The sequence below is a fragment of the Oncorhynchus gorbuscha genome, linkage group LG07 (assembly GCF_021184085.1).
Source record: "Oncorhynchus gorbuscha isolate QuinsamMale2020 ecotype Even-year linkage group LG07, OgorEven_v1.0, whole genome shotgun sequence".
NCBI lineage: Eukaryota > Metazoa > Chordata > Actinopteri > Salmoniformes > Salmonidae > Oncorhynchus > Oncorhynchus gorbuscha.
In genome coordinates, this window is record NC_060179.1 from 71,072,713 (window position 1) to 71,096,946 (window position 24,234).

At 42.9% G+C, this 24,234-nt stretch overlaps 1 protein-coding gene across 33 annotated transcripts in view; it reads right to left on the reverse strand.

Moving 5' to 3' along the window:
- Positions 1-24,234, reverse strand: part of LOC124040314 (neurexin-1a) — a 631,581-nt gene that overhangs the window by 88,559 nt on the left and 518,788 nt on the right. For 21 of the 33 annotated variants that reach the window (XM_046357409.1, XM_046357396.1, XM_046357392.1 and 18 more), the window contains 2 exons: positions 17,719-17,890; positions 253-342 (listed from right to left, as the gene is read on the reverse strand). In XM_046357409.1, the coding sequence (XP_046213365.1) occupies positions 253-342; positions 17,719-17,890 (262 nt within the window). The remainder of the gene's footprint in view (positions 1-252; positions 343-17,718; positions 17,891-24,234) is intronic. The other 12 variants (XM_046357404.1, XM_046357403.1, XM_046357410.1 and 9 more) reach the window with 1 other exon arrangement.

The following is a 24,234-nucleotide window of genomic DNA, read 5'->3' on the forward strand; positions in this document are numbered from 1 at the left end:
ATTTATGTTTACAGTCCCTTTAACCTGAAGCTGACAGACGTATTAAACAGTTGACATCTCTAAAAAGAAGAATACATTATTATATGCAAAAGTGTGCAATGTTACTAGCTAGCTACATTTAACTGTTTTAAATCATTTAGTTTTATTTAAGTTTTACTGAACATTTATTTTTTTAAGGTTTATTGGTTACAAAAAGTATTACTGGGTTATGATCAAATTATTTTTATTTGAAGTTTTAATCAATGTTTTTACCTTTGTCGAGTAGCCATTCGTCAACTACTCGACCAAGTCGATATGGGATTCGCTGTCTAGCAATCGCCAGGCGTTCGTTATCATTGTTGCCTTTAAAGTTTAAAGAGACATTTCAGTGGTTAAAGTCTGTAAAGTCAAAGGTTAAATGTTAATACTTAATCATTGAGCTATAACAACTGCCACAAAGTTTTAAATATGTTTTTGACGTTTAAAAAAAAACAGTTACCTACAACATTTCATCGACCCAACTTCACTTACTCAAATCATTTAATTTTAATTTTAGCCAACACATTATTCCTATATTAATTGAGAATTAGCACGCTGAAGTTTCAACTAGGTTAATAAAGTTATGTTACTGTAGAAGCCAAAACCAAATCACAAATTTAAACATTTTCATAACATAAGTCTTGCCAAAATGATTTCCAAAAACACATTTTCTTTCTTTTCTTTCTTTCTTTCTTTTTGGCAGACTTTTTTAGCTAGTTATACATTCTCAGAATTTATCGTTTGTGAAAAACATTCAACCTTTTGCACACAGTTTATGGTTTAGAGTAGAAAACAAAGTATGTATATACACATATATATATATATAAAATATATTCCATCCCCATTTAAACAAGTTTACAAATTACCAGTTAACAATAACCTAACAAAAACATCTGCAATCTACATTTCAAGAATCGAAGACACAACATATTTAGGTGTTAAAATAGGTGCACAAATACTGGAACACTATTCAAATAGCAGTGAAGGCTTTGACAACGGCTACAGTAAGTCAGGGTGATTACTAAGTTACGTAATGAAGTAGTTTAATGATACCAAACTCTGCACTGCCCTTTGGATATTTACCAAATAGCACCCTGTTCACTATATAGTGCACTACATTTGATCAGGTCAAAATAGTGCAGTATGTAGGGTTTAGGGTGGTATTTGAGACACAAACTTTTTCAAGACCAATCACCTCTCCAGAAAGAGAAAATTGCGACCTGCTCCAATCTTCCGGCAGATTGACAATGTTTTGTCACATCAGCCACATTAATTCTGTTTGAGCAGGTAAGGGTTCAGGGGACAAACAGTAATTTGGTGTGGAGTGTGTAGCAAGAATGAACAGCAGCATCAGTGATTGGAGAAGGGATGGGGATGGGAAGAGAGATAGAGAGAGACAGAGAGATACCGATAGGGATGGATATGAGAGAGAGGGAGAAAGAGAGAGAGAGGACAGGCATTGACTGGGATGGATAGTAGCAGGGTTGGAGGGGTTGAAGGAGGTCACACTCCGAGTGCGTGACTCAGATACAAAGCAGATCTCACAGGAACTAAGTCTGACTCAACAGGATGAGATGGCAAGTTGGATCGGCCTTGCAAAGGATTATTTGAATCATGTCAGTTGGAGTTGAGAGATCAAGTAGACAGTCAAAGTGTATAGGATGTGTACTCTGCTCTCCCCTCCCCACACTCTATCTTCCCTATTCCCCACATGGAAGCTGCAGGAAGGTCTGAGTGTGAAAGGTAAGAAAGATGTCTGTCATCCTGAGTTAGGAGATCAAGCCATACAGACAAAGGATAAAATATTCACCCCCCATATCTTAACTGTCTACACAGCACATGGTGAGAGTACTTAGAGTGGAGGAAGGTCTGGTAAGGTGGGTGAGTAGGCTACGCACAGTGTGTTTGGCTGAATAAGCTACTGACAGTCTGAACTTGTGACAGGGAGGTGAATGAATGTTGCCTAGCCACCCAGACTCCTTGCTCTGGCCAAACGCTACGTCTCGCCCACGAACATTAGATTGTTACCCGCAATGAGTCTGGATCTGAGTACCTCCCTGACCTTGATTGGTCTAGAAACCAATAGGTTGAGCCAGAGCCAGTGCACACGTGGGTAAATCAACGGTTTGAAAATGTGTTGTTGGCTTTGATACTCTTCATGGTTAGAGACTATCAGATCGCTGATGACTTTGTTTTGTACAACTCCCCTCATGCCCCTCGTCACCACAAACGACTTCAATGATGACAGTCTCAGACCAAACGACAGAGCAGAGTTTAGAGTCCTCAGGCTAGAAGGAGAGGCCAACTGTGATGTAAACTACAGTGATGCTGAGATACAGGCTCTGTTCCAATATCCACACAGGCATTCTGTACCACTTGGACCAACTCATTGGTCTTGTTGTTAGAGTGTCCGCCCCAAGATTAGGAGCTCGATCCCCGGCAGAGTCATAACAAAGACTGTAAAGATGGGACCCAAATTGTCTCTTCTTGGCACTCAGCATTAAGGAGATAGATTGTAGATAAGGCCCTGTGATACACTAGCGTCCTGTCCAGGGGGTGTATTTGTACATCAAGCTGCCTCACACTACAGCAACAGGAGAACTGCTCCTTGTGTTCTGGTTCGCACAAGCCAAGGCTCTACCTGTACCATTTAGGGGTCTATTCTCGGCTGGCATTAAGGCGGTGGTAGTGTCAAACACACATTAGTTTGCAATTTCATAATGTAAAAACTGGTGCACTGATGTATTCCAGGGCTAACGCCAGTCTAATATCAGCTCGCTTGCGCAAAAGATGGGCGGGGTGGAAATACTTGAGGTGTGTCCTTAAAAACATGATCCAAAGTGCTAATTTCAGACAGCACTAGTAAGGATATTTAAGACCAAACAAGCTGGTTTGGGAGGCAATGCAGTTGGTTATGGCATAACTTTTGAAAGTGGAAATGCAGCCTATCCAGCCATGATGCACACTGCCCTTTTGCACATGGAACAAGAGTAGCCTAATGTGCTTTTGGTACCTGTATACTTTATATTTAGGAACATAAAAAACACATGTTTCTTCCCATTTTGTTTCACTTGAAATAAAAACCAAACATAGCCTCCCCTCCTCTCAATGAAGGCTTTTTTTGTCTGCCCAATGGAATCGCAAGGTAGTCAAGACTGTCGATAAAGGGTTTGGCTCCTGAGGCCTCTTGGAAATGAATCTTAATCACCAAAGCTTTAATAAAATATCAAGTATGAGAGGTGTAAAACAGTGAGCTTACTTTCCCTTTGTATCTATCTATGCATTGTAGGCAGGCCCACATTATTTTAGCCATGCGGGTCCTGCTTTGATGTGCGTAAAACCCTCCATAGTCTGAGCTGTTTTAAAATGATATGCCCACGAGGATAAATTAAAGGGGTGTGGATGTGACTTAGCCTTTTTAAAACAAGTTGTTTTTTCGTTTTGTGTAGAATTTTATTCGAATTATTCATTCTTTATAGGCCTTATCTATAATGTAATCGTTCTTATTGACAATGTTTGGCATGTCCATGCTCAACCATAATGCAATTTACAGTAGCCCTGGACCCTATATCAGTGTGAATGCTTCTGAAGCCATGCAACCACTTAGCACAATGTGGATAGCAAATTAGTTCAAGTTAACCAATTTACCAAAGATGGGATAGGTCTACATTTTATTTCATTGCTGTAAGCCATTTAACAAACTATATAGGACTAACAGGCAATACAGGCAATACATAAAAGACCATAAATACACAATCTGAAGCAACCAGATATTTAGACATGGAGCACGATCTGATTGGCCAGTGAGTGGACAAGCCTCGACAAACCAACAACTTATTTGTCCATCACAATTCAGCCCTTTCACACCAATGCCAGCAAGTGCGCCAATAACTGTGATAGTGAAAATAGCTAAACTATTTCTGACACAGCCTTGAACCTATAGCGCTACCACCTGCGCTTAGATGTACAATTGTGTTAATTTAGTTCAAATAGAGCCCTTAGAATGAAGCAATGTATTTTTCAAGTTTGAAGTTTTAATGGCACATGCACAAGTACAGTGAAATGCCTTTCTTGCAAACTCAAAACTCAACAATGCAATTGGGCATGCATACTGTGGATTACTACAGTAGTATTGTTATTGGGATGTAGTCAGTTTGGCGGCAGGGAGGGTTTGGCTATTGTCAAAGCTATATGACAGTGCCAGGCTGTTGGTTGGTTGGGCCAGCTTTTCCCCTTTGTTTGTCACCCACGAGGGTCCAGGTTGTGTTATCTGAGAGGAGAGGAGTGGAGGAGAGGAGTGGTCAGTAGGAGGAAGAGCCCTGGTTCTTCTCAACCCCTGGGATACAGAGAGGTCAGGGAAGCGAGGGAGGGAGTAGAGAGGAGGAGGAATGGAGTGAGGGAGGGAGGGAAGATGAGGTTGTGTAGGATGAAGCAGAGCACGCTGCGGGAGAGAGCAACTCTCATTCTGGATTCCTATTACTTTTTTACTGCTTTCTTTATTTCATGACAAGCTGCAATTCTTTCTGTATGTTTATGCCTTCCAGTTATCTTCTGACAAAAGAGTAATCTCTCTTCAAATGATAGGGTTGAGAAAATTGTACAGTCTCCTTTTTAGGCTATCGGCAAGACATGTAAACACTATGTAAGACCACTGAGAGAGAAAGAGAGAGAGAGAGAGCGAGAGTCTTGGGAGGGTGAGGAGACAAACAAACACACACACACACACCGAGTAGTACACATGCTGTATACTGTATGTAGCTACTGCAGGTAATCAGACGCTATCGTTTTTTCATACTATGGACCATAGTACTACTCTCTCCATCCTCTCTTTCTGTATTAAAACTCTGATTAATTTAAGTGTGATAGCGATATCAATTGCATTTCAGGGACATTTGTTTTTATATACTAACAAAACAATACTGTGCTCTGGTTTTAAACACAGCAACACCCATACCCATTCATTCTGTTCTAGACAGAGTACATGGTGATCTGGGCAAGGGAACGACGGGACAGGGACAAACCTCTACCTTATCTCCCACCTCCAGACAGCAGTGATTGGGACTGAGACGCCCCCCCTGTCCCCCCCAGTCCCAGTCGACCTGGCTCACCCATGCTTCTTGTTTTCTTTGTGTTAATAAAGTGGTCAGATAAGACCTGGCTTTCATCTCATTACAAGCTCTGAGAACAACGCCCCCTCGCTCTCTGCTCCACATTAGATGAACAAAATATGCAAATGGTTTCTTCCACTGTTCCTTTAGAGAGAGGGCTTGGAAATAATTAAGCTGGAGGAGAAGATGGAGATGGAAGAATTTGTCTGATATTATTAAATACGTTTTATTTTTTATATATATATATAAGGGACTTGGGCATAAGAAAGCGCCAGTGCACTGTTTATTGTTTTGTAGCTTTTCATTTGGACTCACCAATGGTCTGATTGGTTGTACACTAGACTGAACTGGAGCTCACAGAGACAGAATACAGTGTGTGTGTGTTTGTAAACCAGCGCAGGCAGAATAATACAATCGACTGCCTGCCCCGTGGATGGCGTTGCGTGTCATTACTGATTGTTCACTACTTCTGATTCATTACTGCTCCTGCAGCCATGGTTAAAAGAGCAGAAACAAATCAAACCTTTCCCTCCCGGGTCTGACCCTGAGAGGAGAAGGGACGGAGAGGGAGAAGAGAAAGAGAGAGGGGGGATATGAGAAAGAGATCAAGAGAAGGAGAGGGGGAGAGAAAGAGACAAAGAGTGAGCAGTAATGAGAAAGATAGAGGAAAGAAGGGATCAAGATCAAAAGAGGAGGGAGGGTAGGATGGAGAGAGTTAGAGAGGGAAGAGAGAGCGGAGTTAAAGAGAGCAAGGGAGCTTTGTAAGTGCATCATGCTCTGATAACAGTAGAAGAATAAGGCCAGGGCTCCCTAGTCCATTCTCTTTGTGTGCTGTGTGGTAGACAGGCTTTTAGCATTAGCTGTTCCCTCCAACAGAGTAGTTTACTACCCTGCTACTGTACCCTCTGGTCCTCACGCAGACAGAATATGGTGTGTGAGTGTGTGTGCGTGTGTGTGCGTGTGTGTGTGTGTGTGTGTGTGTGTGTGTGTGTGTGTGTGTGTGTGTGTGTGTGTGTGTGTGTGTGTGTGTGTGTGTGTGTGTGTGTGTGTGTGTGTGTGTGTGTGTGTGTGTGTGTGTGTGTGTGTGTGTGTCTGCTACCCTGCTACAGTACCCTCTGGGCTTGACAGCACCATTGTTATGGTATGACTTCCATGACCCAGACTCTGGATAAGGAAGAGGGTCTGATTTCTGAGGCTGCCTGTCCAACTCTTTTGTACTCCACATAAAGAGGGAACGAAAGGGGAAGAAGGAAAAAGAACGAGAGAATGGAAAGAGAACTGGGCATCTAAGACAAATGGATGGGTTATTTTGAGTCTGCATCTACATCCCAAATGGCACCCTATTCCCCTTTATAGTGCACTACTTTTGACCAGGGCCAATAGGGAAACCCATAGGACTCTGGTCAAAAGAAGTGCAGTATTTAGAAAATATGGTGTCATTTGGAATGCAAACAGAGCCTCTAATAATTGGGCTAAGGACATTCTAATGCCTCAATAAATGGGTATGATGTGACCTTTTAATGAGATTATACCAGGGAAGGCACTTGTGGTGCAATTATTCCCCCCTGCTTTTCACAATGGTGATCCCCTCCATTCTTCCACCCTTTAAATCTTTTTCATGTCTCTCTCTCTCTCTCTCTCTCTCTCTCTCTCTCTCTCTCTCTCTCTCTCTCTCTCTCTCTCTCTCTCTCTCTCTCTCTCTCTCTCTCTCTCTCTCTCTCTCTCCCTCGCTCTCTCTCTATTTCTATATCTTCCCTTCTTTTTTTCTCTCTGCCTCTCTCTCTCTCTCTCTCTCTCTCTCTCTCTCTCTCTCTCTCTTTCTTTTTGTCATCATTCCATATCCTCAGCGTCTGCTCTTATTATGATGTCACTCTGGAACCTGCCAGTGGCCAGTGGCTGGGGGGCGGCCATTACCCTGCCGCCTGTAGTTCTGCCTCGGTCTGTGACAGTCTGCATCCCAAATGGTACCCAATTGCCTATTGCCAGACTGACGGAGGCATTGATGGAGGCTCATCAAAACATAGAGGAGCTGGGAGAAATACAGTATTAGGGATAGTTAAGTGGGGAGGGCTCGGGAAAAGGGGGGGGGGGTGCTGTACAATAATTGTGATTAGAAGTAATTGACTGGTGTTATAGGATGGCATGTAAGCAGAGATAATACTCACACAGGGCATCATTTACTGTAGGATGTTTGCATTGAACTAGCCTTTTTTTTACTGGTAGTTAACTAGTTAGGACTTGAATCTGGTAAGAAATGTCAATAATGATTTAGAATCAAATGAGACATTCCCTCTCATCCCCCTATTGAAAAAAAAATAATTTGAATATGTGTCTGTTGATTAGATCTTGTTTGGAAATTCAAAACTACCGTTGTAACATAATATTGGACTGTATATCCATGTTTGATGTTATTTTATATAATTATCAAAGATGTGCCCTGTAAAGTCAAAGATGTCCAACAAAGCCAGAATTACAATGAGTGACACTAGTAGGACAGTCTTTGTTAAGGCTGTAGGTTTATAATAATATATCACCATCATATGTTCATGCATTTTTTCTGCAAGATGTGAAATACAAGGATATGTAATTACTAGACACAGTTCTTCTTATCTCTCTCCCACTCCTCTTCCCTCCCCCATTTTTAGTTACATTTAAATTCATTCGGGTGGTTTATCAGTGGTATCATAGAGCAGACTATGGTAAAGTGGCACAAAATCAAATTAAGCTCACTTAAGATATATATTTTTTTTTTGCGATGACTTTGAAAAACTTTATTCGGAAAGTTACATTAATTTCATGGCCTTTTACAGAAGTCCATGTCAAGTTCAAATGAAAAAAATAAAATAAACAGGACTGCTCATTTAGTTTTGGAGATGGAGGAAATGTCAATCATGTTTGTGTGTGCTTAATATGTCTCTCGTTTATAAATGAGGTCCAGAAAATACCAACCAAAGCTTCTCAATAAGATGTGTCCGTGTCTGCATTCACCGTGCACTTATGTACTTATTGACAATGGCTAAAGAAACCATTTCAGTTGGAAATAAGCTGTAGCCACACAAAAGATGTTTAATCAGTTCAAAGTAGCAAGTGTTTTACCTGTTATTTAATTGCATGTTTGAGAATGAAGGTCATTCCAATATATTGGTTAGGAAATAAAACAAAAAATGATACCTCAATGTGAATGTTTAGCTGACACGTATTTAATTTAGACTTCACTGATATGGACCCTTAAAAATGGTGTCCTTATTTAGAAAATACGTTAAATAATATATTTTCTTTGTAAAATATGGGCTTGAGTCCGATTGCTGATTCAGACAGCCAATTCATTCTAGACTCTTGACTCAGACATTCCGGAGGAGTTCTTGAATACAATTATTTCTGTCTTTCCCTCTGTGAGTTTAGTCTGCCGTTGAGAAATATTGTTGGTAAGTGAATGATTGTAATTACTGTTCTCTATACACCAAATGAAAACCTGTGACTGAATTGATTAGAGAGCTAACCAACCTTCAACTAAATTAATCCACTTCCTTCTAGAAGTAGTTCTGTGCAACAATGAATCTTCAGAGTATTTTTGAATATTTCAGTTTTTTGGGGCAAAGCCACAAAGGGGCTGTCTCAGAGAGTAACCAAATGAGTGAAAAGTGTTCAAATATCCTAAAGACTTACAGTATTAATGTGTGTGTGTTTGTGTGTGTGTGGGTATGCGTCTTTGTGTGCACGTGTAAATACAGTATGTATGTGTGTGTGTGTTTCTGTCTGTCTGTGTGTTTCAAATCAAAACAAACTTTATTTGCAACATGCGCCGAACACAACAAGTGTAGACTTTAACATGAAATGCTTACTTCCAAGCCCTTAACCAACAATGCAGTTCAAGAAGATGAAAATATTTACCAAGTAGGCGAAAATAAAAAGTAATTATAAAAAGTAACACAATAAGAATAACAATAACGAGGCTATATACAGGGGGCACCGGTACCAAGTCAGTGTGCAGGGGTACAGGTTAGATGAGGCAATCTGTACATGTAGGTGGGGGTGAAGTGACTCTGCTTAGGTAACAAACAAACAGCGAGTAGCAGCAGTGTACAAGAGGGGAGGGGGTCAATGTAAATAGTCCGGTGGTGATTTTTATGAATTATTCAGCAGTCTAGCCTTTTGGTTCTAGACTTGGCGCTCCGGTACTGCATCCCGTGCCTTAGCAGAGAAAACAGTCTATAATGATGGTGTTGGAGTTGTGCCTGGCCGTGCAGGCATGAGTGAACAGGGAGTATAGGAGGGAAGTGAGCACACACCCCTGAGGGGCCCCCATTTTGAGGATCTGCATGGCAGATGTGTTGTTGCCTACTCTTACCACCTGGGGGTAGACCGTCAGGAAGTGCAGGTTGCAGAGGGAGGTGTTTAGTCCCAGAGTACTTAGCTTAGTAATGCGCTTCGTTGGGCACTATAGTGTTGAATGCTGAGCTGTGGTCAATGAACAGCATTCTCACATAGGTGTTCCTTTTGACCATATGGGAAAGGGCAATGCGGAGTGCAATTGGGTCATCTGTGGATCTGTTGGGGCGGTATGTGAATTGGAGTGGGTCTATGGTGTCCGGGAGGATGCTGTTGATGTGAGTCATGACCATCCTTTCAAAGCACTTCATGGCTACCGCCGTGAGTGCCATGGGGCGGTAATCATTTAGGCAGGGGGACTATGGTGGTCTGCTTGAAACATATAGGTATTATAGACTTGGTCAGGGAGAGGTTGAAAATGTCAGTGAAGACACTTGACAGATGCTTTGAGTACACGTCCTGGTAATTCGTCTCGCCCAGTGGCTTTGTGAATATTGACCTGTTTAAAGGTTTGGTTCACATGGCTACTGAGAGCATTATCACACAGTCATCCAGGACAGCTGGTGCGCTTGTGCATGCTTTAGTGTTGCTTGCCTCGAAACGAGCATAAATGGCATTTAGCTCGTCTGGCAGGCTTGCGTCACTGGGCAGCTTGCGTCTGGGTTTCCCTTTGTAGTCCGTAATAGTTTTCAAACCCTGCCATATCCGATGAGAGTCAGAGCCGGTGTAGTAGGATTCAATCTTAATCCGGTATTGACGCTTTGCTTGTTTGATGGTTCGTCTGAGGGCATAGCAGGTTTTCTTATAAGCGCCTGGATTAGTCTCCCGCTCCTTGAAAGTAGCAGCAATAGCCTTTAGCTCGATGCAGATGTTGCCTGTAATCCATGGCTTCTGGTTGGGATATGTACATACAGTCACTGGGGGGACGACGTCATCGATGCACTGATTGATGAAGCAGATGGCTGAGGCGGTGTATTCCTCAATGCGATTGGATGAATCCCGGAACATATTCCAGTCTGTGCTAACAAAACAGTCCTGTAGTGTAGCATCTGCGTCATCTGACCACTTCCGTATTGAGTGAGTCACTGGTACTTCCTGCTTTAGTTTTTGCATGTAAGCAGGAATCAGGAGGATAGAATTATGGTCAGAATTGCCAAATGGAGGGCGGGAGACAGCTTTGTATGGGTCTCTGTGTGTGGAGTAAAGGTGGTCCAGGATTTTTCCCCCCTTGTTGCACATGTGACATGCTGGTAAAAATTAGGTAGAACTGATTTAAGTTTGCCTGCATTAATTTCCCCGGCCACTAGGAGCGCCGCTTCTGGGTGAGCATTTTCTTCTTTGCTTATGACCTTATAGAGTTGGCTGAGAGCGGTTTTAGTGCCAACTTCACTTTGTGGTGGTAAATAGACTGCTACGAATAATACAGTTGAGAACTCTCTTGGTAAATAGTGTGGTCGACAGCTTGTCATAAGGTACTCTACCTCAGGAGAGCAATACCTCGAGACTTATTTAATATTAAACATTGTGCACCAGCTGATATTGACAAAAAGACACACACCCCCACCCCTCGTTTTACCAGAGGTAGCTTCTCTGTTCTGCCGGTGGATGGAAAATCCCACCAGCTCTATATTGTCCATTTCAGCCACAGTTTTTAATGTCCCTTTGGTAGGATAATCTTAATATTAGGTCATCAATATGATTTACTAATGATTGCACATTAGGAAGAAGAATGGAAGGCATTGGGATTTTACTCGCTCGCCTCCAGCTTCTCAGAAGATTCTCAGAAGGATCCCCGATCCGAGTCCCCTTTTCTTGCGTCTTTTCTTCATGCAAAAGGCGTGTATCTGGGCCTGTTCCAGTGAAAGCAGGATATCGTTCTCGATAGACTCTTTAAAGGAATACGTTTCTTCCAGTCCGCTGTGAGAAATTGATTTTCTGATGTCCAGAAGTTATTTTCAGTCATAAGAGATGGTAGCAGCAACATTATGTACACAATAAGTTTAAAAAAAAGTTACATTATGTACACAATAAGTTACAAAATTGCACAATTGGTTGGGAGAAAGTAAAACGTCAGCCATAGTCTGTCTGTCCATCTGTGTGTCTGTCCATCTGTGTGTCTGTCCATCTGTGTGTCTGTCCATCTGTGTGTCTGTCCATCTGTGTGCCTGTCCATCTGTGTGCCTGTCCATCTGTGTTTCTGTCCAATTGTGTTTCTGTCTGTCTGTGTTTCTGTCTGTCTGTGTGCCTGTCTGCCTGTGTGCCTGTCTATCTGTGTGCCTGTCCGTCTGCCTGTGTGCCTGTGTGCCTGTCCGTCTGTGTGCCTGTCCGTCTGTGTGCCTGTCCGTCTGTCTTTCTGTCCGTCTGTGTTTCTGTCTGCCTGTGTGCCTGTCTGCCTGTGTGCCTGTCTATCTGTGTGCCTGTCCGTCTGTGTGCCTGTCCGTCTGTGTGCCTGTCTGCCTGTGTGCCTGTCCGCCTGTGTGCCTGTCCGTCTATGTGTCTGTGGAACAGTGAGTCTCTCTATTGCACAGCTAAGATCTTATAGAAACCATAGAGCCAGTCAGTCTATTAACCCTACGGTGTATTCTGTGTTCCTCCATGTTCACTGCACGTCACAAGACATTCATTTCCCCCCATCTACCTGAGGCGAGGAGTGACGAGTGAATCTGTCCCCAGCCATAAAAACCCTCTTTAGTGTGGGTGAAAGCACTGGGCCGCCTGAAAAGGTCAACGAACAATACAGAAGAAGGAGAGGTGGGAGAGACAGGTTGAAATCATCTCTGGTTTGTACTCATGCCAAGATGGTTGAGTTAGACTCAGGCAATCCTGATCCTATGAGCTATGCCCCTCCCTTATGTCTCCTCTCCTCACATAGGGCTGCTACGAGGAATTCCAGAAGTGGATTCTTAATCCTCAAATCAGTGGTGATATCAAATATTTGTGATATATTATCAAATATTTGTGATATATTATCAATATATTAGCGCTAACAATATTACTGTGCCAACATAGATGTCCTATTTTATACAGAGATTGTAAAACAATTTGTATGTTGATGTAGTGCCCAACGATTATGAATGTTTCAACTGCAGTGTTGAGAAATCATGTTTTACCATCAGTTTCTGTTTCAAAGAGCACCAAAACCTACAATAACCATGAGCCTCACGGTCTGTATCGTCCAATCACAGAGCAGATACAAGTCACGTGATCTATTAGCGAATCACTTGTTCCCTAACAGATTTTTAAAAATAGATTTTATTTCACCTTTATTTAACCAGATAGGCCAGTTGAGAACAAGTTCTCATTTACAACTGCGATGTGGCCAAGATAGAGCAAAGCAGTGTGACACAAACAACACAGAGTTACACATGGGATAAACACACTTACGGTCAATAACACAATAGAAAAGTATAGATACAGTGTGTGCAAATGTAGTAAGATTAGGGAGGTAAGGCAATAAATAGGCTATAGTGGTGAAATAATCACAATTTAGCAATTAAACACTGGAGTGATAGAATGTGCAAGTAGAGATACTGGGGTGCAAAGGAGGAAAAAAAGAAAAAACAATACGGGGATGAGGTAGTTCGGTGGGCTATTTACAGATGGGCTGTGTACAAGTGCAATGATTGATAAGCTGCTCTGACAGCTGGCACTTAAAGTTAGTGAGGGAGATAGAAGTCTCCAGCTTCATTGAAGTTTGCAATTCGTTCCAGTCTTTGGCAGCAGAGAACTGGAAAGAAGGCCAAAGAGGAGTTGGCTTTGGGGACGACCAGTGAAATATACCTGCTGGAGTGTGTGCTACAGGTGGGTGCTACTATGGTGACCAGTGAAATATACCTGATGGAGTGTGTGCTACAGGTGGGTGCTACTATGGTGACCAGTGAGCTGAGATAAGGCAGGGCTTTACCTAGCAAAGACTTATAGATGATCTGTAGCCAGTGGGTTTGGTGATGAATATGAAGCGAGGGCCAGCCAACGAGAGCATACAGGTCACAGTAGTGGTGTAGTATATGGGGCTTTGGTGACAAAATGGATGGCACGGTGATAGACTACATCTAATTTGCTGTGTAGGGTGTTGGAGGCTATTTTGTAAATGATATCGCCGAAGTCAAGGATCGGTAGGATAGTCAGTTTTACGAGGGTATGTTTGGCAGCATGAGTGAAGGATGCTTTGTTGCAACATAGGAAGCTAATTCTAGATGTAATTTTGGATTGGAGATGCTTAATGTGATTCTGGAAGGAGAGTTTACAGTTTAACCAGACACCTAGATATTTGTAGTTGTCCACATTTTCTAAGTCAGAACCGTCCAGAGTAGTGATGCTAGATGGGCGGGCAGGTACGGGCAGCGATCGGTTGAAGAGCATGCATTTAGTTTTATTTGCATTTAAGAGCTGTTGGAGGCCATGGAAGAAGTGTTGAATGGCATTGAAGCTCGTCTGGAGGTTTGTTAACACAGTGTCCAAAGAAGGGCCAGAAGTATACAGAATGGTGTCGTCTGCGTAGAGGTGGGTCAGAGAATCACCCGCAGCAAGAGCGACATCATTGATATATAAAGAGAAAAGAATCGGCCTGAGAATTGAACCCTGTGGCACCCCCATAAAGACTGCCAGAGGTCCGGACAACAGGCCCTCCGATTTGACACACTGAACTCTATATTAGGAGTAGTTGGTGAACCAGGCGAGGCAGTCATTTGAGAAACCAAGGCTGTTGAGTCTGCTGATTAGAATGTGGTGATTGACAGAGTTGAAATCCTTGGCCAAGTCGATGAATACGGCTGCACAGTATTGTCTTTTATCGATGGCGGTTATGATATCATTTAGGACCTTGAGCGTGGCTGAGGTGCACATATGACTCGCTCGGAAACTAGATTACATAGCGGAGAAGGTAGCGTGGTATTCAAAATAGTCGGTGATCTGTTTGTTAACTTGACTTTTAAAGACTTTATAAAGGCAGAGTAGGATAGATATAGGTCTGTAACAGTTTGGCTCTAGAGTGTCACCCACATTGAAGAGGGGGATTACCGTGGCAGCTTTCCAATCTTTAGGGATCTCAGACGATACGAAAGAGGTTGAACAGGCTAGTAATAGGGGTTGCAACAATTGTGGCGGATAATTTTAGAAAGAGATGGTCCAGATTGTCTAGCCCGGCTGATTTGTAGGGGTCCAGATTTTGCAGCTCTTTCAGAACACCAGCTATCTGGATTTGGGTGAACGAGAAATGGTGGAGGCTTGGGCAAGTTGCTGTGGGGAGGGCATAGCTGTTGACCGGGGCAGGGGTAGCCAGGTGGAAAGCATGGCCAGCCGTGCTTATCTTTTGGAAATTGTAGAAATAAAACTGTTTCCTTCCAGCTTATTGAAATTCATGATTATCGTAGATTTATCGTTGGTGACAGTGCTTCCTTGACTTAGTGCAGTGGGCAGCTGGAAGGCGGTGCTCTTATTCTCCATGGACTTTACAGTGTCCCAGAACTTTTTGGAGTTTGTGCTACAGGATGCAAATGTCTGTTTGGGGAAGCTAGCCTTTGCTTTCCTTACTGCCTGTGTATATTGGTTCCTCACGTGACTTGTATCTGCTTTGTAATTGGACAATATAGCAGCTGTCGAGTGACATCATGTGTTTGCTAAAAGACCATGTGACTTGTATCTGCTCTGTGATTGGACTATGCAGACCGCTGCAGTTCAAACTCATAATAGACACACCCTTGTCCACTTACCCTCGCCTTATGCCCTTGGGGGAATCCCCGTCGGCGTCTTGGAGGGCAGTCCAAATGATTAGCCAAGCAAGGGAAGTTTGCAACATCAGCGCCTCAGCCATCATTTTTAGTCGAGTTTGCAAGAGTACAATTATGCACTCATAATGGACTGTAGCACATATAAAGCACCCACAAGCTACCAGTGGCTGAAAACACAATCATTGCTAGATGACCAAGTGACGTATTTCCGGCCAAGGATGGTCCATTTAAAAATCATTCCTTCCTCCCTTGCCCTGCAAGTGTATACTCGTCATTATACGTCATCAGAAGTGTCCACTTCATTTGACGGCTGAGGGGATAGGGTGTGTCTTTTAAATGTTTGGACCGCAGTCACAGTGTTGTACCTGTGACTTTTTTTCATATACCACAGTTTTTTCCCAAGCGATTTCTAATATTTTGTATGATCGGTTCACCCCATTCAGAGAGGCCTGTTGGAGCCCTATACAAGGCAAGGGCTGTATTCCAAACACGTGAAAGACACACTCTCTCCCCTCAGCCCTCAAATTAAGTGGACACTTCTGATGACGAATCATGATGTATGATGAGTTGACGCTTGCAGAAATGTGTCCCATGGTTGTGTTTTCAGTCACCATGGAACCACTGGTAGCTGTTGTGTGTGCTATGTTTGCACTACAGTCAATTATGATTGCATTTCATGTCTTGGCTAGAAGACAACGCATCCGCAGACATCAAATGCTAGCCATCCGACAATATCAGGTACATTGAAAATTACAATGCATAAGTGTGATGTCAGGGAAAGTTGTATGCGCTAGCTAACGCTTCAAAAGCTAACCAAACAGAAACATTATTACTTTTACGATATGTGTTTGTGCCGTCATGTGCATTATTATTTACATAAATGTTTTACTACACTTGTATGTTCAGTTCTCCATATTGATGTTGGTTTTAAGTTTTGGCTGAGTTTTGTTAGTGGATATACAATCATTGTGAATTGAATTATGGGGTGTTTCCGGCCCCGGAGTGAACAGAATTGTACACTCACAAACTCTGAGGGCTGAAGAGGGCTGAGGGGCTTACGTTGCCAACTTCCCTTGCTTGGCTAATTGTTTGGACCGACGGCAAAGATGGCCGCGGGGATTTCCCCAAGGGCATAAGGCCAGGATAAGTGGAGGAGGGTGTGTCGTTTATATGTTTGAAACGCAACCAAGCTCCTTCCCCATTACTCAAGCCCCTTCCCTTGTCTTAGACCCTGCCCCTGTAAACTAGTCCCCTCCCCCAAAGGCTCTTTGAATGAGAACTGTCATGGCAGAGAGTGGGTAATATGTTAATATTATATCTTATACATCTTATATTATAAGAATACAGTGAAAATGTTTGCCATTGCAGGCAAACATTGATGATCATTGAGTCTCCCATCATGATGTTTGTCCAGAGGATAGACGTTAATCCTTAGAGGAAATGATATCACAGGAAGAGACATGGCCAATATTTCAATCGTTATGTCAATTAATGGGATCTTAAGAACAAATATCCTCTGGATTCACTTAACTCTTACATTTACTTAGAGTAGACCATTTTGCAACACAATCTCCATAGAAACTTGGCGATAACTGCCGCAACAGAGATATGTCATGGCTGGCCCTTTTAATTATGGCGTGTGGGGCCATCTGTGGTGCCTTCTGTAGATTATGGAATGCGTTGCTATTTTAATTAGAGTATATTTTGCATATGTCATCAGTCAGTCAAATGTGCAGAAGTTTAACCGAAACTAACCTAGACGGTTAAAATTAGGAATTCATTCAGAGATTTTGGAATTAGGGTAAAGTTTAGGCATTGATTCCAAGTGTTTAAGGTAAACGTTTAGGTTTGGAATATGGTTCAAACACAAAAAATACAAAACAAGCGCCTCGCACTGGGATTGAACCCATTCGTGTTGCCCCTAGTGGACAGTAGGAAATTGTCATGGAAATAAAATGCCCCATACCATAGTTTCTCCATTTAAGATATGCCTAAATATGCCAGAATTCACCAGAATTTGCTGTCTTGACTTACTTCAGTGAAAGCTACAGGTGTTAATAGGTAACAAAATGTGTTAATTTCCTGGTTACATTAACCTGTATGACAAACGCTGTCACCTATAACGAGACATGTTAAATAATTCACCTGACTTGGATCGTCTGTAGCCTTTGTCAAAGCCTTTTTAGCAGTTCAAATGTTGTGAATTCAAGACCCCCCAAGCGTTGACATTTAAAGCCTTCTCAATCAGACAGTCATCGTTCTCCTGACATGTTGACATTTGAAAGGATACTGTCTCGAAAACCAGATGATATTATCATGAGAAAGAAGCACAGTATATACATATAAGACACACCAACCAACAAAACAACATCATTTCATACACCATTTAAAATAGCCCAATATTTAACCTCAATATCAACCTTTCCTGACACCAGTTGCCCTTCTGGATCATTTCAAGCACAGGTACATTCAGACTATGGTAGAGAGCACTGTGAGCAGAGAGGATGCTGGGAAAGTAATAAGGCGTGTCTTACCTGTGGGATAGCGCTCTATGACAGGTAGGTCATCCACCTGTAGTGTGGCGTTACCGCCACTCCGCGTAAACTTCACTATATGGTACTTTCCATCATTTACAAACTTTGCTGTCTCCTCGATATTTATGTCGTCCGTTCCGACATTAAATATAACTGCAATGTTTCCTTTTTCCTGTTGAGACAAAGAAGAAAGAGCAGAGAAAGTTTAGAGATGAGAAGGAAGAGTATTTTGTATCTTCCAAAGCAGGTGTTTGGTTGCTTCATAAAGAATAGCAAGGTCATTGTGTTTGTGTAGTGATGATGATGCTGATGACCACATCCAGGCGGTGCCACTCAACCTTAGTTTCCATGTGATTAAGTTTACAAAATGAAAGGAAATAGTAATCTAATCAAAGCTGAGACTTTACAAAGAAGTACATCTCAAAATAATGCAGCCTGACTCGATTTCCTTGTCAATATAAATGTAGTTATCAGTTCTAATCAAGTGATACAACAACGTCCACAATCAATATGTATTTCTATTTAGCCAATGAAATCAGGTCCCAACCAAACAATACAAATATGAGAAGGCTACATATTGATTAGATAATGCAAGTTAATTCAGTAGGGTGAGCAATGTTTTCCCCAAAAGTCTATGTTTTAAGGCTCCCGAGTGGCGCAGCGGTCTAAGACACTGCATCTCAGTGCTAGACCCTGGTTTGATCCTGGGCTGTATCACAACCGTCCGTGACCAGGAGTCTCATAGGGCGGTGCACAACTGGTCTAGCATCGTCCGGGTTAGGGGAGGGTTTGGCTGGGGTGGTATATGTATAATAAACTAAGTCGTCCATGGTGTGTAGTTTTACTAAACCACCTCTGTTATTTTATGAGCGACAAGATTCAATGATACTCAGAAACATTTTTTACTGACAATTTTCCCCCCTACTCTTTTCATATCAAGATGACTATTTGGCCTTTGGGATAATGAGAGAGACCATCTGTGTATTGCTATGTGCCCCAAAGCACAGTTTAAAACTCTCCTCATCAGTTTAACCACCAGGGCTTTAGAATCCAAAGAGAAGGTGGGAATCTAATTTCAGGGCAGAATGTATGTGTCATTCAGATCCTGAGTAAATCGCAAAATGATACTGATTTAATCAGAGTTTCACATCAAACAGGAATGAAACGATAAAAAAACGAATAATAAATGTTCACTTTTGTCTGGCTGTTCCATGTCCCCTACACAGGTCAGGCAGTCTCTCTTTCAAGTGCATGTCTTATTAGTTGTCATATGTACCGGCTACACATGGTATACACCGTCCAATGAAATCCATGCTTGCAGGGTCAATGCAGCAACAACTAGAAATGGTAAGAATGCAAACAAAGTAAATGGCTGAGTAAAGTAAAAGTTCTCTCTCTTTCTCACCCCCCCCCCCTCTCTATCTCTCTATCTGAGCTGGTACTGTATGTAGGGAGCAGTTGGCTGGAGGATCAACCCTACAGCGCAGTAAAGCGGTACACTGCATGAGATTATCCAGTCAGCATAGCCTCTCTCTCTATCTTTCTCAGCCCATCTATCTCTCCTTCGCTCTCTCTGTCTATCCCTCCCTCCCTCCCTCTCTCTCTCAGCCACCTCCCTCTAACACAGAGTAAGTAGTGAGCACATCCCACAGCCAAAAGCTACTTCCCAATTAAAAACATTTGTAGTGTGTCACACCAGATTACGGAAACTAGGACGGCTCTCTGGTTTATAAATGTAATTTCAAAGGAAGCCAAGCGCTAACACAAGATCGTAACAACTGATACCATTAAAGCTACAGTAATACATTCCCTCACTCCCCCACAGCTCTTGTTTTGAAACAGGCAAAAAAAAAGAAGGAAGAAAACTCTGCAGTTAATATGTTGATAATAAATCCCACTTTAAAGCTACAGTCTGGGAAGCTGTTTAATGGTTACTTCAATTATTGATATGTACCATCTGCTATACACCAGGACAAGTGGCGGGGACCCTGTTTTGTCCTTTTTCAAATCACAGAATTTAGTTTTAAACTGAGTTTTAAAGAACACGATCTGAAGCCTGACCCCTACTCCATGTATGAAGGAGAGGATGATGGGATGGAGGCATGAGAGAGATGGAAGGATGATCTGGAGGGCGTGGAGCAGAGGAGTGGCACTCGGCCTCAAGAGACCCCCTGTGGCCTCTCCAGGATCACAGCATGTTTGAGTGTGTGTGTGTGTGTGTGTGTTCCAAGATCACAGACATTGAGCTTCATGAACATAGCCTGGGGGCCTCACATGGGGAATAATGCTCATCAGATGAGCACAGTAGCATGGCCGGTTATATTGACACCAGGGCTGTGTATAAAGTGGCACCCTAGATACTGCACTACTTTTAGCCAGAGTCACTAAATAGGGAATAAATAGAGTCACTAAATAGGGAATAGACGCATTCCAGGTCCCTGCACTCCACAGTCAGCTGAGCAGATATACAGAGAGAGGGAAGGCTAATGAATGGTATGAATGCAACAGAAAAACGTATCCATACATTGCATTCTCTAATAATGGAATTATTTTGTCTTTTTTAAGCAGATTTTTTGCAATGCTTGCAGTGTGTACCTCTTTTCTCAAGGACTCCTGCATAACATCTGACTGCAGTGACAGCACTGTGTTGTGCTGAGCGGGCAACTACCTAGCTAGCTACTTTCAAGGACTGTCAAACGCATAACTAAAAATGACACTAATTCATAACTTTATGGGGCCCTTACTCCTACAGCAAAAAAAATACATCAAAACAGGTTTAGTAAAAGAGACGAAAGCAATTAAAGTCAGGCTTTTAATAGTCCTCCTTCAATCGCTGTTTAATGATCCCCAATGTCTCGTTAATGAATTCACTGCATTTAGTCACAAATTGCCTTTACACTGTTCTAAAGCAAAAAGAACCAGTGTACTTTGAGGGGGAGAGGTGGGAGCTTAGGCGCAGAGAGATGAAGGGGGAGAGGGCAAAAGAGAGAGAGAGAGAGAGAGATCCTCTCTCTCTCTCTCTCTCTCTCTCTCTCTCTCTCTCTCTCTCTCTCTCTCTCTCTCTCTCTCTCTCTCTCTTTCTCTCTCTCTCTCTCTCACTCCATGATGTACTACTTTTGACCAGGGACTAGATTGGAATACCGAATAGGGAATAGGGTGCCATTTGCGATGCAAGCCCCAGTCCATCTTACTGTACATACACGCAGCCCTCTATCCCCCACCAGCTCTAGCCCTTCTATACCCCACTCCCCAGGATAGAGAGCTGTGTTCTGGGTAAGTGCTGTCCCTGCTGGGTAGCATTCCTGGGAAAATGCACATATATAACCCACACTGTCGGCACACCCCAAGATACAACCCTGCCCAGTGTGTGTGTGTGTGTGTGTGTGTGTGTGTGTTTGTCACCGCACAACGAAATACAACCCATCCCATTCTGTGTGTGTGCTGCTTAACCCTGAGATCCAACCCACCCATTCCAGACAGTGAGCACGATGCATGCTAGCATGATTAATTGCCTATCAAGCTGAAATTGAGTTGAATTAACTGATGAGTTGATCCTACGGTTATTCTCCTCTCCTCCAATCTTTTTTCACTCTTTTTTGGGTCTCGTGTTCTTGTCGTTCCTCTCATGCAGCTGGAGGGTAAGGGTGTGTGTGTGTGTGTGTGTGTGTGTGTGTGTGTGTGTGTGTGTGTGTGTGTGTGTGTGTGTGTGTGTGTGTGTGTGTGTGTGTGTGTGTGTGTGTGTGTGTGTGTGTGTGTGTGTGTGTGTGTGTGTGTGTGTGTGTGTGTGTGTGTGTGTGTGTGTGTGTGATACAGCAGTGCTGATGTCCGTAAAATCTATACCCCGTAACCAACTCCCCATCTGCACTGTGTTTTTGCTACTACGTGACTAGAACAGCTGCAATACTGGAAAGTTGTAATAGTCTCCCATGGAGGCATGTGTTCCAATCCCACTTCAGACACCAATGTAGCACGAATTACAACCACAAGAAAATGAACACTTATAAAGAATGGCTATACCACTGTCACTACATTACCATTGTTTCAGCCATACTGAAAATTGTATACAGTACAGTACCATTATCTTCCTACCACTCTAGTCTATATTGCCAATACTGCTCTAGGTCTGTTGCAAAGGCTACAAGACATATCATCTCTGATACCATCTAATGTATTCTGCATCGTCTAGTTTAACTGACAACATATAATGAAGGGAGACATATATAATACACTCAGATTAAATCTCCCACTTTGAAAATGCCTCAGGCAGCAAACCATTGTACAGTATCTAGTTACAATATAATTATATTGACATTGCCAAGTAAACCCTGAGCATACATGTACAATGATCTCAACAACTCATACCCATGTGGAGATGCCCTAAATCATAGTGTGTGCGTTCCTATTCTCCTATAGGGCTCTGGTCAAAGGTAGTGAGTGACATTATAGGGAATAGGGGACCATGTGGAACGTACAAGGTATGCTTTCCCTTTTCCCACCAGAGTTATTTCCCATATTTCTAATTAGGGAAATAAATCCTACCGAATATAAACATAACCAGCCAGTCTGTCTGTGTCTGTATCAGACACTCATTGGTAAATAATATGTTGGTTATTGTGTGTGTGTGTGTGCGTGAGCGCGCACGCGCGTGTGTGTGTGTGTGTGTGTGTGTGTGTGTGTGTGTGTGTGTGTGTGTGTGTGTGTGTGTGTGTGTGTGTGTGTGTGTGTGTGTGTGTGTGTGTGTGTGTGTGTGTGTGTGTGTGTGTGTGTGTGTGTGTGTGTGTGTGTGTGTGTGGAGAGCCCTAAATATTGATTCATTGTTAATCTCCTTCAGGCCCATAACAGCAACAAAGCAAAATAGGCTTTATGTCAGGCTGACAAATAGTTCACACTTTTTTATCCTCTCAGGAAGAAAAGAAAGGTTATCCTCTCTCTCAGCCCAGAAAGAAAAGAAAGGTTATCCTCTCTCTCAGCCCTGGAAGAAAAGAAAGGTTATCCTCTCTCTCAGCCCTGGAAGAAAAGAAAGGTTATCCTCTCTCTCAGCCCAGGAAGAAAAGAAAGGTTATCCTCTCTCTCAGCCCTGGAAGAAAAGAAAGGTTATCCTCTCTCTCAGCCCAGGAAGAAAAGAAAGGTTATCCTCTCTCTCAGCCCTGGAAGAAAAGAAAGGTTATCCTCTCTCTCAGCCCAGGAAGAAAAGAAAGGTTATCCTCTCTCTCAGCCCTGGAAGAAAAGAAAGGTTATCCTCTCTCTCAGCCCAGGAAGAAAAGAAAGGTTATCCTCTCTCTCAGCCCTGGAAGAAAAGAAAGGTTATCCTCTCTCTCAGCCCAGGAAGAAAAGAAAGGTTATCCTCTCTCTCAGCCCTGGAAGAAAAGAAAGGTTATCCTCTCTCTCAGCCCTGGAAGAAAAGAAAGGTTATCCTCTCTCTCAGCCCAGGAAGAAAAGAAAGGTTATCCTCTCTCTCAGCCCAGGAAGAAAAGAAAGGTTATCCTCTCTCTCAGCCCTGGAAGAAAAGAAAGGTTATCCTCTCTCTCAGCCCTGGAAGAAAAGAAAGGTTATCCTCTCTCTCAGCCCAGGAAGAAAATAAAGGTTATCCTCTCTCTCAGCCCAGGAAGAAAAGAAAGGTTATCCTCTCTCTCAGCCCAGGAAGAAAAGAAAGGTTATCCTCTCTCTCAGCCCAGGAAGAAAAGAAAGGTTATCATCTCTCTCAGCCCAGGAAGAAAAGAAAGGTTATCCTCTCTCTCAGCCCAGGGAGAAAAGGAATGTTATCCTCTCTCTCAGCCCAGGGAGAAAAGGAATGTTATCCTCTCTCTCAACCCAGGGAGAAAGGGAATGTTATCCTCTCTCTCTGCCCAGGGAGAAAAGGAAGGTTATCCTCTCTCTCAGCCCAGGAAGAAAAGAAAGGTTATCCTCTCTCTCAGCCCAGGAAGAAAAGAAAGGTTATCATCTCTCTCAGCCCAGGAAGAAAAGAAAGGTTATCCTCTCTCTCAGCCCAGGGAGAAAAGGAATGTTATCCTCTCTCTCAGCCCAGGGAGAAAAGGAATGTTATCCTCTCTCTCAACCCAGGGAGAAAGGGAATGTTATCCTCTCTCTCTGCCCAGGGAGAAAAGGAAGGTTATCCTCTCTCTCTGCCCAGGGAGAAAGGGAATGTTATCCTCTCTCTCTGCCCAGGGAGAAAAGGAAGGTTATCCTCTCTCTCAGCCCAGGGAGAAAGGGAATGTTATCCTCTCTCTCTGCCCAGGGAGAAAAGGAAGGTTATCCTCTCTCTCTGCCCAGGGAGAAAAGGAAGGTTATCCTCTCTCTCAGAGTGCAAGCGAGCCCCTGTCCAGATGCGCTCCCTCTGTGGTGTACAGTAGAGGATAGTTACCTAATGTTTTCTTTTTTTATGCGTCATACGTGTTGACAACCATTGTGCACCCTCCATGTTTCTCCCGTCCGATTGTGTGTGCGTGTGTCGTGCATACTGTACATGCGTATGTGCCTGTATGTTAGTGTTCCCTAAAATTGAATGCCTTAGTAAAG